General features: G+C 40.8%; 1 protein-coding gene and 1 long non-coding RNA gene across 5 annotated transcripts; one reads left to right on the top strand and one right to left on the bottom strand.

Annotated features, from left to right (window-relative positions):
* Nucleotides 1–250: 250 nt before the first annotated feature.
* On the bottom strand, nt 251–13,741 carry LOC113019423 (serine protease FAM111A-like). Of its 4 annotated transcripts, XM_026163143.2 has the most exons (6): nt 13,673–13,692; nt 13,135–13,192; nt 3,145–3,210; nt 2,969–3,031; nt 2,732–2,776; nt 251–2,638 (listed from the first exon to the last, which is right to left on the bottom strand). In XM_026163143.2, exons 4-6 carry the CDS (start codon nt 2,996–2,998, stop codon nt 911–913), a joined length of 1,803 nt encoding a protein of 600 aa, XP_026018928.2. In that variant the 5' UTR covers nt 2,999–3,031; nt 3,145–3,210; nt 13,135–13,192; nt 13,673–13,692; the 3' UTR covers nt 251–910. The 4 variants fall into 4 exon arrangements, with proteins under 4 accessions (XP_026018928.2, XP_080149882.1, XP_080149890.1 ...); XM_080293756.1 differs by lacking the exon at nt 13,135–13,192 and having other exon boundaries at nt 13,673–13,741; XM_080293764.1 differs by lacking the exons at nt 3,145–3,210; nt 13,135–13,192 and having other exon boundaries at nt 13,673–13,728.
* On the top strand, nt 13,267–14,263 carry LOC145422413 (uncharacterized). The gene is made up of 2 exons (XR_013903697.1): nt 13,267–13,781; nt 14,065–14,263. It is a non-coding gene; the product is annotated as an uncharacterized LOC145422413 (long non-coding RNA).
* Nucleotides 14,264–14,491: the final 228 nt, after the last annotated feature.

Below are 14,491 nucleotides of genomic sequence, written 5' to 3'. Positions count from 1 at the left end.
CGGTTACAGATGCGATTCCCAACCCACTGAGCCAAGATCGCCCCAATATAGACCTTTTAAAAGGGTAAAAGTGCGTTGACAAATTTCTGGTAAGTAACATTTTAAGATTGAAAGACTCACAAAGACACATAAAAGTCTTTAAATCAATGCAGACAAAATACAGATTTTGAACATATAAAGAACCTTCCTCGTGAAGTGTTGTCATTTGTCATTGACTTCATCGCAACTTTTTACCACACAGACAAGGAACTGCTGCAATGCTTCACTTCCCATTTATTATCAACCAAATATTATTTAATGGTGACATTTCAAAATGAACTCAAACAAATACAAAGAAAAATTAATTTGTAATTTCAAACATCAAAACAACAAATGAAAAAAGAATATGTATCGAAACATAATAGCGAAAAGTAATGAAAGAAATGCAAATTAAACTAAATGCATGAAGTCTGTCATTGAACACTGTGTGACCCAGGACCACGACACAGTCTTTATGAAAGAAAGGAAAATTGGCACTTTTGAACTTATGTTGAAAAACTTCATGTTTAGAATTACTGAATGAAACTCGAGTGAGTTTTAAAAACATGCAGGAAGTTTAAAATCGAAAATAAATTCCATTTTCAAACATCAAAAAAAATCAAAAACTGTAAAACTGACAATCTCTGAGTACATCACAACCACATTAGTTTCATCTTCAGACGCAGAAACATTTTCTGTTATTACTAACTACTGAAATCCTGTTTAGAATTTATTGATTTTATCAATCACAAGTTAAGAGCTAACCAATCATATTCATAAATATATCATATATTATATATTATTAAATATATCATATATATATATCATAAATATATATATAAATGCATAAAATATTCATATATAAAATATTGCCCTTATGCTGAAGGATTCTCTAGTCTGAAGGACTGACATCCATTTGCTTCACAGGATCCTCCTGCTTTATGTTGAGTACGTCTGTCAGTAACTTGTTTTCCTTTGCCTCCTCCTCAACTCTTTTCAACAGTTCCTCATTTCCACTGTTCTTTAGATTACTCACAAACCTTTCAAATATCATGATCAGAGGATGGGCATACTCAATTACACTTTCGACTTGTTTTATAAAACCATAGGTAAATCCTGCAGTGTGCAAACCAAAAACTTTGCCAAGTCCATTAAACACTGGAGAGCCAGAGGCACCGTGATACATGAAAGTGTGGTAGGTCCCTACTTTTCCACTCTGCAATATGTTTTCAATGCCTTGCTTTCTGACATGATCACTGAGCACGTTTATGATAAATGGGTGTTTGTGCTGACTAAAATGTTCATCTATAGCCTGCCCTCTCTTCTCTATCTCAATGATAAATGTAGGATCCATTTCTTTCACTTGCCCTGCTGAGTGTCCAATGATGCAGGCTTCACCATTGGCAGGCAGTCGACCAAACTCACTGAGCAGCCCTGGTGGTACATCCATGCTGTTTGATCCTTCAGGGTTGAGCTCCAGAACTGCATAATCTAGATCAGCATCAAAGTCAATGAATGTATTCTCTGCTCTAAAGTAGTAGTAATTTGTTTCTGGCTCAGGCTCCTCATAATCAAAAATAGCAAACACTTCTACATCCTGCTGTAGCTCCTTTCCTTCAACGTAACCTTTAAATAAATGTGCGCTAGTCAGGATGAAAGTATCAAACAGCACAAAGCCTGTTCCCATAGAAACATCCTTAATAACGAGTTTGCAAACTGACTTTCCCAGTTCTAGCAGCTTCCTGACTCTGTGAACTTGGCTGAAGGACTGCTGGATCTTTCCAAAGTTTTCCTTCCTGAGATTCAGTTCTTTCTGGAAAGAATCACCAGGGAATCTACTCTCCATCAATCGTTTCAGATCTGGAAACTGCTCACGCAGTCGATCATAAATCTCTTTTCTATCAACATCACTGCTGGTTTCTTTCACTGTTTTTACACGGATTCCTTCCTGTTGTACTAAATCGATAATCTCTGACTCTGATCTGCTTTCACACTTACTTTGAGAATTATTTGATGGGCTTTCTTCTTTTTTTTTTTCTTTTTTATCTTTTGGAAGGCGTATCTTGAATTGTTTCTGGTGTAGGTTTTTTACCTTTTGTGTGCATACAGTGAGGATGTTGGGATCCTGATTGTTGGACAGCTCATAGTTACCAAGGTCATCAATGAAGCGACCGTCTCTCTTCAGAGCCTCAGCCACAGTTATTACCTTTTCTCCATAAACACAGAGGTTCTTGAACTGTTTTACATCATTATTTTTAAAAAGTTTCTTTGTTTTAGTGTGTAGCCCACCAACTGTGTCTATATAGAAGACAGAATAGTGCTCTTTTGGATACACTATTTTGGAATGTTGGACTTCACCTTCAACTTTTTTTTCTCCACATAATATGATCAGATACTCACCATCATCAATACAAGAACAGGGGAAATGTGTTGCAACAATTGACTTCTTATCCTCTTTACCTAGCTGAATCATAATGTTCTCATCTGCACACTTAATCTTCTTGTTGCATTTCTCGTTTGATTTTATGGCTTCCAGCACTGTGCAAAGCTGATCACACTGAACAGTGTATCCATTACTATCTTGATCAAATTTCACTATGAATTCATGTGAGTGTTGGACCTAGAGGAAATTAAAGAGATGGTTAGAAACAGAGTGGTGCTTAAAAAGCAAGGCAGAGCAGAATACTCATGTAATGTAACAGGATATACTTACAATGAAATCACTGTCATTTTCTTTCTTCACACATCGTGTAAATCCCTGCACAAATGACAGATATTAAGGTGAAATATAAATGAAGTGAAATGTCTCAAAAAAGTCCAGACACTTTTCTTTCCAAAGCTCCTTAGACTACGATGACCTGGATGACTGATAAGCTACACGGACATCTCAAAAACTTACAAGCGTATTTCTTACTCAATTAGCTATTTTCACATCGACATAAGACCTCACCTGAGGGGATTTAGGTCCCTCTGGCTGCATGCTTGCTCTGCTGCTGCTGCCACTGGGACTGTCCTGATGAAAAACAAAAACAAAAAAAGAAAGGCACAGATAAAGTTATTTGGCTAATAGATTCAGAGTATAAATGGGGAAGCAATAACACTGCAGTATTGTTAGCGTTGACTTACCCTTTGCTTAGCAAAAAAGTCCCTAATATCACATGTGTTCTTTGGTCGTTTGGGAGGTATTTTCTCCTGAAATCATGACCATAAAAGCAGAGTATGTCAAGTGCTTGTTCTTAATGGGGGAAGTAAGTCTCTGTTTTCTACTCTATTCTTCAAGGAGTGATGAGTTCAGAAAAATAATTAATATCTAAAAATATTCAGAAATGAAAAATGTTGAAAATGCCTGTTGACCAGTGTTGGGTAAGTTACTTTAAAATAGTAACTTAGTTACATTACTAGTTACTTCTCTCAAAAGTAACTCAGTTACTTCAAGTTACTCGTTACTTTCAAAGTAACTAGTTACTAGGGAAAGTAACTTTGGTTTTACTCAGAATTCTCTTGTTAATGTGTTTCTTCCATAACTTTGCCAGTCTTCTAGCTTGCTTACTTGCCACAAGTGCACTGTGCCACCTACCAATAGAAAGGAAAAGATAATGTGCATATTTCCACGAGAGAAATCCCACGCCTGGACCGTCATTGACTGCTGCCATGATTCTAGCCTACGTCACAGCGTCATGTGCGCCTTTTACATCCAACACAAAAACTGCAGTCGTGGTGCTTTCGATTGTACTCAGAACTCGGAAATTCTGCCTTCCTAATGGGAAGATGTAGGCAACACCAGACTGCAGATGAGCTGCATACAGGGCTGGACTGGGACAGAAAATTGGCCCGGGCATTTTGACTAGAGACTGGCCCACCATTATAGCAAATATCATAAAGCCTTTGAATGAAAACAAACACTGTTGTGACAGTGATGTACACTGTTCTGATGGTATATATGCATCAATCTATCAATCGTTTGTTGTAAGATTCAGATAATTATTTTTTAAAAGCTAGACATTTTAAATGAGAATAAGAAAGAAAAGTATTTCTTTGTGCCCCCCTTTCCCTGTTAATGCCCTACCTGCCCCCCTGGCAACACTTTGCTAGATCCGCACCTGCACAGTTACCAGCTGTCAGCTACATTAAAAAGGATCCTGGTGTTATTTGTCTCTCAGAAACAGTTCATAACTTCCCTTCAACTCATTCATGTCACCTAAAAGGTAAACCTGTTTCTCCATCAAAGCTCTGATGATCCAGTAAGGACATCTCCTGGTTTCATCTTCATGTTTCCCTCTCACCAGATAACCAAACCATATCATGACCAACAGGTTTACAGCTGTGGCTCCAGCCAACATCAGCTGATACTAGAAATTAATATTAAATAAATTCTAACAACAGCTGATCAAGCTTAAACGTGCTGCTGTTGTTTAGCGCGACATCCGCTGGTTTCCTCTTTCGGCGCAAAGTGAGCGATAAACAAACAAGAGAGCCGATCAGCTGATCATTGATCAGTTTTCATGACTGAAGTAGAAACGGGAGAGGGAGGGGGGAGAATGAAAGAAGAAGAGGCAGCTGTGCAGCAAAGACACAGAATAACTCCAGCTTTGTGCCTTTTTCATTGTAGCTGGATTACGGGACAAACTGTTCCCTTTCACCTCAATAAGAAACACGTAATATTTCCTCTGAATACCAGACGGGATGGTTGGCAACTCTAATAACTTATGAACAAAATAAAGTTCAACATCATTAACTTCATAGCACCCACCCATCTGTATAGAAACTCCGTCATGCTAGCTAGCACGCAGTACGGAAAAAGTCAGAATAACGAAAATAGACTCCACCTAAACTTGGTTCATATCTGACCCAGAGAGACTGCAGGTCATAACTTCTTACCTGAAGTTCAGTTCACACTTGGACCAGCGGCCGCCTCGGGTCTCTTTTCCTTCTGCGTCCCTTTTCCTTCATACACCTGCTGGCCTCCACCACTTGCTAATGTTACTGAATCTGTGGAAACTCCGCGATAGCCACCACACGAAGTAACGAGTAACGACCCTATCTAAATCCCAGTAACGAGTAACGCGTTCCTGATTTTGGCATAATAACTAGTTACCGTGCTCGTTACCACAATAATAACGTAGTTACTGTAACGCGTTACTTAATAACGCGTTAGTCCCAACACTGCTGTTGACACATATCATGAGCAAATACTTAGAAAATGTGACAATACAATCAAACTCAGTTAACCTTGGATGTCTTGTGTGTTTCTCCAACTTTCTCCAAGCTCAAGCTTTGCTGCTTTTGGAAAATACACTACACAAGTAGCAACAAATTGCACGCCAAAAGTCAAAGGGCACACTTACTCTTGAGCCATGCCTCTAAACTAATCAATATAGAGCCCTTCCCAGCAGCTTAATATGGTTGCTTAGAAGGACTTACACGAAAATAGGTACCTTTTTGTTTCTCCCAAAAAGGCCTAACAGGAACATTTCTTGCACTAGGAAACCAAAATATGGCATCTTCATACTCATTTTTGCAAGTGTTGGATTTTATTTTTTAACAAACTAGATGTAGCCTGTCTGTATGTTGGTATTTTATACTCCAACAGGTATAATTTCAAAATTACAAGCAGAAAAAACCTGGACTAGCTGGCTCATTGGTTTTTCCTGTGATTAGCATGTTTTAGCATGTTAAGACAAGACTGGTCTAATAACTTTATGTATACAGATGTCCCTGGTGAGTGTGTTTGATGGAAGTAAAACAAACGACTGAAGGAAGCTCTTTGTTCTTTAACGTCTCAATGGTTTGGTTTAAAACAAAAAAGAATGCCCCAGTCAGTTATTATCGTGAATAGTCATGCAGATAGCTTAGGTTTACTTGCAAAGGCCAAGTAGATTTTTATAACAAAATTGTCTTCCTTTACTCCTCTTTGCATCAAACAGACAACTTTCAGCTTACACTGAAGCAGACAAAGGGTGGATCTGTAAAATCTGACAAAGCTTGGGGAATTGGTGTGTCTGCAGTTATCAACTATTAATGACTTACACATGTGTGATCTGTGATTGTTTGAATATGAAATTTCGGCGGGTAATGAACAATGACTCACTGCTCGCTTCAACGTGGAAAGGAAGTAATTAAAAGTGGGAAAAACCTGGTATAGTGTGTGTGTGTGTGTGTGTGTGTGGGGGGGGGGGGGGGGTTCTATTGTTTAACAATGTTTCAGGTGGGGCTTTATTTTAAGTTAGACTCATCTAAGGAGTTTGGAAAGAAAAGCGTCTGGACTTCTTTAAGTTGCTTGAAGACGTTTCACCTCTCATCTCAAGCTTCTTCAGTTCTGAGGGTCAAATGGTGGAGAGTCCCAGATTTAAGCCCTGTGGGAGTATCCCACCGAGAGGGACAATGGACCCCCTCATGATCCTCTACCTAAACACATGAGCCAAGGTGTGAAAATGGGTGTAGATCACAATCAGCCAAGGTTTCGGGTGAGCTCATTGTGAAACCTAGCTGTTGTGTTTACATACACTGCTAAGATGGTGAAGGGTTGCTTACAAGGGGGACTGAATATGAACATATACTCAGTTACCAGTAGGGGGCTCTGTGACTAAGAATGATGGAAGGAGAGAAGAAGTGAAGTGTATGGTGAGATGTAAAATGGCGAACTACTGCTGAATATATACGTTCCATTACAAACCAAGCTGTCTCCGTTCTTCTGTCGAAACACCACAAATTGGCGACGAGGATGAGTGCATCAGTTCCGAGTCCACCATCTTTTCTTCCTCATGTGGGTGAGCCGCCGATTCCATTTACTACATGGCGGAAAATATTCAACAATTACATGCTAGTAATCAATGCCACGGGAGACGCATGGCCGGATGCTAGGAAACGCGCTGTTTTGCTACACTGCTTGGGCCCGGAGGGACAGCGGTTATTCTACACGTTACCGGAGCAAGGTGATGCATATGCTGATGCCATGAGCGCACTGGAGAAGCACTTTGTGCCGAAAGTGAATGTCGTGGCGTGCCGTCATACATTCAGACAGCGTATTCAACGAGCGGATGAGACTGTTTCTCAGTATGTGGTGGCTCTGAGAGTGTTAGCTTCATCTTGTAACTTTGGACAAATGGAAAGTGAAATGATAAAAGATCAGTTGATCTCCAATGCTCATCTCAGCGTTGTGAAAGACAAACTGTTGCTGGAGGACGACCTCACACTGGATAAGGCTCTAACTATTGCAGGCCAGGTGGAAGCAGCAGTCAAAAACGCTACTCTACTCTCCACACCCGGCTCGTGTCTGACCACGCCTGTTCAGACAGTCGACGTGGCAAATTCCCACTCTCACCAGAGGAGAGGACCTCGCCCCGCTAAAGGCTGCACTCCAGACCAACGCAAACGGGGAGGTTCGAAGCAGCAGCAGCGAAAGTGCTTCAGGTGTGGTTCTCACAAGCACTTAGCTAATGATAAAAACTGCCCGGCTGCTTCTTCAAAATGCAATAACTGCGGGAAAAAGGGACATTTTGCCAAGGTATGTAAGTCGTCAGTCAGTGAAGTGAGAGAAGTAGTGGTTCCAGAATTGGCAGTACTGTGTGTGCAAGATGCTAAAAGGATGGCAGCTATTCAAGATAAGCTTACCTGCACTGTCGACATTGAAATTGTACAAGGTGGCCCTAAGACGGTAGAGCTGATAGATGACACTGGAGCTTCTGTGTCTATTCTGCCAGAAACTATCTACAGACAGTATTTTGCAGACTGTTCACTGGTGCGACCTAAAGTCAAACTAGTTACTTATGCTAAAGATGAGTTGGCTGTGATGGGTTGTCTGCCTGCATCAGTTGCGCTGCATGCACAGATTGAAAAAGTTCCTGCTTCCTTCTACATTGTTAAAGCTGGTTCCCCGCTATTAGGCCTCGACCTCATTAGAGCACTGAACGTCTGCATCGTCGGAGGCAAAGTGGACCTCATTCAGGATGAAACTGCAGATGAGCCGGATTCGTCTAACCAGAAGTCTGCTGTGTACAATGTTGATCCTATTCCACCAGCTCAACTTGGATGTGTTAAAGGGTTCATCCATAAAGTACAGGTAAACAACAATGTGCGGCCTGTACACCAAAAGCTGAGACGCCTGCCATTAAGTGTACGTACAGAGGTGTCAGCAGAACTCTCTCGCTTACTCAAAGCTGGCATAATTGAAAGGATCGATGCAGCTGAGTGGGTGAGTCCTTTGGTCGTGGCCAGAAAGCGCAAAAAGGAGTTGAGACTGTGTGTTGACCTTCGTGAACCCAATAAGAGCATCATTGCTGACTGCCATCCTCTTCCTCATATGGAGGATCTGTTTTCTGACTTGGCGGGTGCCACTCACTATAGCCAGATTGACCTCAGCTCAGCATACCACCAATTACCTTTGCATCCGGAGAGCCGCAAGCTGACTGCTTTCATCACTCATGAGGGACTGTTCCAGTTCACACGTGTTCCATTTGGCCTAGCATCAGCACCTTCGGCTTTCCAGAAAATGATGCAAACGGTCCTGAAAGATCTGCCTGGTGTTCGCAACTACTTGGATGACATCATCGTCTACGGAACATCAAAGGAGGTGCATGATACACGCCTGCAAGCTGTTCTCCAACGTCTCACAGATGTCGGCCTGCAGATTAATGCTGGGAAAAGTTCCTTCTGCCAGTCACACATCACATTCCTGGGCCATGTAATCTCAAAGGAAGGCCTACTTCCAAGCCAACATCACCTTACTGCTATTGCCGAGGCTCCTGCTCCAAAGGATATGGCTGCATTGCGCTCGTTCCTGGGTTTGTCATCCTGGTTCAGTAAATTTATTCCAGATTATGCTACACTGGTGGAACCACTGCGACAGTTGCTGAAAACAGACATGAAAGTTGAACTCCAGTGGAACGAGGCAGCGCATGAGAGCTTCAGTAACCTGAAAAAACTCCTTCTGGAAAGTCCCGCACTTGCCGTCTATGACCCTGACTTACCTGCTTTTATCACCACAGACGCATCAGACTATGGGCTAGGTGCTGTGTTGACACAGTTACATCCAGATCAAGTGGAGCGGGTTGTGGCGTTCGCCTCCCGAACACTGTCTCCTGCTGAAAGAAAGTACTCCACCACAGAAAAGGAGGCGTTAGCCTGTGTCTGGGCGGTGGAAAGATGGCGTACATATGTATGGGGCCGCAGATTCACGCTTCGTACTGACCACCAAGCTCTTACTACCCTTCTCAGCACCAAAGGTATGAACAGAGCGGGCATGAGAATCGCACGATGGTCTGCAAAGTTGATGTGTTTTCAGTATGATGTGCAGTACCGTCCTGGTGTTCAGAATGTTATCGCAGACTGCCTCTCACGGGTTCCCCTGACGTACTCCAGCACTGACATTGATGCTGAAAAAGACCTTCTCTTGGAGATAGCTGAAGTTTCTCCTCTCCTGACAGCGACACCGTTGACGGATTTTAAAGCTGAATGTGAGGACTGCCCTGACCTTTCTCTGCTGCGACAGGTTATCCGCTCAGGCTGGCCCAAGGTGAAAAGGTCTCTCCCACCTGAGATACAGCCGTATTTCCTGGTGCGACATGAACTTGCTGTGGAATCACCGTTGGTTTTCCGGGGGACACGTCTGGTGGTCCCAAGGTCCCTGCGGGAAAAGGTGATATGCCTCGCACACGAAGGTCACCAGGGCATAGTTCGCACAAAGCAGCGGCTCAGAGAGCTTTACTGGTGGCCATGCATGGATACTCAAGTCCATGCAATTCTGTCGTCGTGCTCAGTCTGTCCCTTTCAGCATGTGGCCGTTGACATTGTTGGACCTTTTGACCGCGGGTCGCAGGACTGCAGGTTTGCCATCACACTGGTCGATTACTTCAGCAAATGGCCAGAAGTAGCCTTTACTTCATCAGCTACTACAGACACTGTGATTAGGTTCTTGTCTTCAGTTTTTGCACAGGAGGGAAACCCTTGTGAGCTTACCACAGATAATGGACCACAATTTACTTCATCTGCCTTTGCTGATTTCCTGAAGGAAAGGGGCATCAAGCACATCAGAACAAGTGTGTATCACCCTCAAGCGAACGGGTGTGTTGAAAGATTCAACAGAGTACTGAAGGACTGTGTTCAGGCTGCACAGGTGTCCCAGAAGCTGTGGAAGCCCGCCGTGACAGAGATGCTACAGAATTACCGTGCTACAGCTCATGCAACAACTGGAGCAGCTCCGTTCCAGCTTCTGAGAGGGAGACCCATGAGAACAAAGCTAAATGTCCTGCCGTTTCCCAAAGACACAGGACAGTATGACCAATGCAGGGCCAGAGTCTCTCACCAGCAACGTAAGAGTAAACGCTACACTGATGCTAAGAGGGGGGCAAAACCTCCCCAGCTTGTGGTCGGTGACAGGGTGCGGATACGAAAACCTTTCCGAGTGGGGAAGGGAGAGAGACAGTTCACTGATCCACTGTCAGTGCAGCAACAGACTGGACTGAGCACCTTCATCTTGAGTGATGGAAAGAGATGGAATGCAGCCCGTCTCTCACTCTGCCGCGCAGAGAATGCTGAGCCGTTGCAGGCTCGTGACGAGGTTGAAAATAACACAAGAGATACTCCTAAAAGACCTTTTGTTCCTAACAGACCGAGACAGTTACCAGCTTGGACCAAGGACTACGTTATGAAATGAGTTTAAAAAAAAAAAAAAAAAAAGGGAAAATAACACGCTTGAGCTGTTGGGTGCTAATGTTAAGTTCCATACTGCTAGTTCTGAGGTCCAAGTATAATAGAGGATTGATTTACTGTGATTTATTTGTGAGTTTTGTGACTAAGGTTGTTAAGTTACTACAGTAACCTTAACTGTACAAGTATTCATTATAAAGGACGATTTAGGCACCATAACAAGATGGGTATGTTAAGATCACAGGTATAGTTCAAACACCCAGTAATGTTATAAGTGAAATAGGTATTGAAAATGTCGTCTGGTTGCAAAGTTTACTACTGATAATGTTCTGTGCAAATAGTAATGTTGTCATGCTAAGTAAGTAATACTGAGGTAGTAGAATTCTGTGAGAATGAGGAGAGATGTTGTGTTTACATACACTGCTAAGATGGTGAAGGGTTGCTTACAAGGGGGACTGAATATGAACATATACTCAGTTACCAGTAGGGGGCTCTGTGACTAAGAATGATGGAAGGAGAGAAGAAGTGAAGTGTATGGTGAGATGTAAAATGGCGAACTACTGCTGAATATATACGTTCCATTACAAACCAAGCCGTCTCCGTTCTTCTGTCGAAACACCACACTAGCCCCACCCTATTGTGTGATTTCCTGAGGTCAGATGGCCCAGGATGTGAGTGGGTGTTAAGGCGTCTGGGAAGGGATCTCAAAACTGGATTATAGATGGCAGACAGCCTCTTTTCAAAGATGGTTGCTCACAGTGGACATAAATGGCTTCTTTTACACCAACACCAACTGCCTGCCTTGTTTGTAATCTCATCACTAAATCCAGCATCAGTGCATTCATATGCATAAGATGGAAAACAATTAATTCTTACAAATGCAGGCCAAGAGTTGTCTGCTGATAGTAAAACAGTTTTATTAACCGTTTATTACCGACTGGGTCCCTGGTGACGTATCTAGCCAACTCAGGTGCCAGTGATTCTAAAAATAAAGCATGTAAATTCTGCTAACTCATTTTGCCTTCCAGACACTATTTTTTAAAGACATGCAAATTCTTCAACTTTCTATTAATCATTAACAAAAACAAAAAGAAAAAAAAATATTTAAGTAACTTTTCTTTAAGTTTTCTTAAAAAAAATATAACTTAGAGTTATTGTGGTGAATGGTTTTAACAGAGTTGTTCCTCCCACATTTCCAAATCTCGCTTCCCCAGCAGTGTAACAATGAGATACATTTTGATATTAGGACCAACTTGTTATGCCGAATATTGTAGTGATCTATAACGGTCAGCATGTTCAGCAAGTCATAACTTACACTGAATAAATGCTAAAACTTGAATAATAAATTAGTCACTCAGGATGGAAGAACTACGTATTCTAGAAATAAAGAGACAAAATAAAAGACAATAATAAACACAATAATTATGATGGGTTTTTTGTCTGTGTGTGTGTGATTTCTGGCTTTAACATTACGTGGTTTTTTTGTCTTTTCTTATTTTTTTAATATGCAGAGATTGTTTAACATATCTCCTAGAATAGGGTCCTGTTTATTTGACAAGTGTCAAAAAAACTACAGCAAAAACCTAATAAATGCGATGAATATCAAACAAAACAAAAAAAAATCACACATATCCAAATATGCTTTAAGAAATTATAAAACTTTCAGTTTTTATGAAAGAGGGGAAAAAATCCCATTGTCTTTTCACTACAGTATGTATTAAAACGTTGTTTAAGACACTGAGGCAGTGTGTATGAAAATCTGATCATTTTAAACTCAAAACTGCCAGAAGATTAAAATTCTACAAGCACCACAGCGAAATTGTTATTTGTAAACAATTCTAAATAAAATTTAATTTTCAAACCCAAAGACAAGTTCAAAATTCATGTACGATCTTTCTCCTATATGTTGCTTGTTGTGTGATGAAATGGACACTCGGGGGAGCTGGTGGTGTATAATTTACTCAAACAGCCTGTGGAGGCGTTCCTTTCAGCAACAACTTGTGAAGAAAAGAACCAACTTCTCAAAGTATTTTTTATTTCATCTGCTTAATTGGAAGCGGCTCCCTCAGTGTCGACTATATACATTTAATTTTGTTAAATATACTGGAATATTTATAATTAGATTTATTTGTATTTATTAGAGCTCTTTTGTTATATTTTGTAACTGTATCAATTAACTAATGATTAATTATTATTAATAATAATGAATCCTAAAAATAATAATTACACATGGAATTATTAGGTACAGTTTTTTTGTGCGGCTCCTGGAAAATGTGAAACTTCCCAGAGTTTTGGATGCCAGGGGTTTAACAGCCATCTGTATGTGCTTATAATGACAAAACTTGAATAGATATTTGCTTAAAAGAGATTTGCTAAGCGCTAAGGTATTACTGAGGTCATAGTAGGCGGTGTTGTTATACCAGACCTCAGATATCAAAAACATTAAAAAACTAAAGATTCATAAGGGTTCACCTAAGAGTTAGTTATCTCCTCGTGGCTGCGTGCACACTCTGCTGCTTCCATGAATGTACTATAAAAAGATACACATAAAAATGAACTCAACCAGAATGTTAAGATCATAAATTAAGAAGTATAAACCAGCAGAATTATTAACCAAAATGTTACATTTTTCTTTATGTATGTAATGCATGTGTTAAGTTGGAGTTTCATTTCACAGACATTTTATTGACTTCCTGGTTGACACTCCAAAGGCACACAGTGAGCAAACAGACTGCTATAGTCCCTCCTCTCAAACCTAAAGGACTGCTTGAAGAGGAGACTTCATCTGAAACTTGTAAACTTGACAGTTTTTTCTTAAAGGTAATAATCCTTAAAAAATAACAACAACAAAAAACTATAATAACTGGTTATATCAGATGTAGTTTATCTGACTTTATAACAGAGGAAATTAGATGACCAAAATAGTAACACTAACTCTCTGAGTGAGTTTGTGTCTGGTAGAAAGGCACAACAGCAGCTACACATCCACAGACGATCGTTTTTTACTCACCAAACTACTGCTGCGTCGGAGAGATCCGCTGACTTCTGGAAGGAAGCAGAAAGCAACTGAATGATACTGAGCGGGAGGAACCTGTGACCAAGAGAGACTTGACCTCATGGTATAACCTATTAACCAATCACATGTGAAGAGGTCTTTTGGGGGCGTTTTTACTTTGCATGTTAAACGCTGGGTGAGTGTAGGAATAAACCCACAGTTGAGTTAAATAAATCAAAAAAGTAATTTAAGCTTTGCACATGTCTGTGGCTCTTAGAACCACTGGTCTAGAGTTGTATGTGCAGACAGGGGTGAAGAAAGAGAGGGAGATATTATATGATTTTATAATGTATAACCCTCTTTAAGAGGAATAAATGAATCAGTATGGTGTTTTCCTTCATTTACAGGCTGTTTGATTGGCTGCAGTGTCCTGAGAGAGAACCTGGCACTCTGTGGATTACATCTTTCTCTTGGATGTGCTTTAACCCTTTAAAGCCTAGTGCAGGGGTCCGCAACCTGCGGCTCCGGAGCCGCATAGTCCTTATTTAGTCCTTATAGTGCGGCTCAGCGTGGTTTGGGAAAATAAATTATAAGTATGTAGCTGAAGTGTATTTTATTTATTTTAGTTCTTTTTTTTTTTTTTTTGGATATACAATTTTTATTCGTTATCAAGAATAGCATAAAACATAACAACCAAACAGAAAAGAAAAGAAAGAAAGAGAAGAAAAAAAAATTTACACATCCACACACACACACACAGAAAACACATTTTCACTCAATTAGCCACAGATATAGAAAGAGAAAAAGATAAACTCCAAGAATGAGGTGTCCTTT

This window comes from Astatotilapia calliptera, chromosome 3 (genome assembly GCF_964374335.1).
Source record: "Astatotilapia calliptera chromosome 3, fAstCal68.1, whole genome shotgun sequence".
In the NCBI taxonomy this organism is placed as follows: domain Eukaryota; kingdom Metazoa; phylum Chordata; class Actinopteri; order Cichliformes; family Cichlidae; genus Astatotilapia; species Astatotilapia calliptera.
The sequence above is the reverse complement of the archived record's forward strand: the minus strand, read 5'-3'. Positions and strand labels throughout refer to the sequence as shown.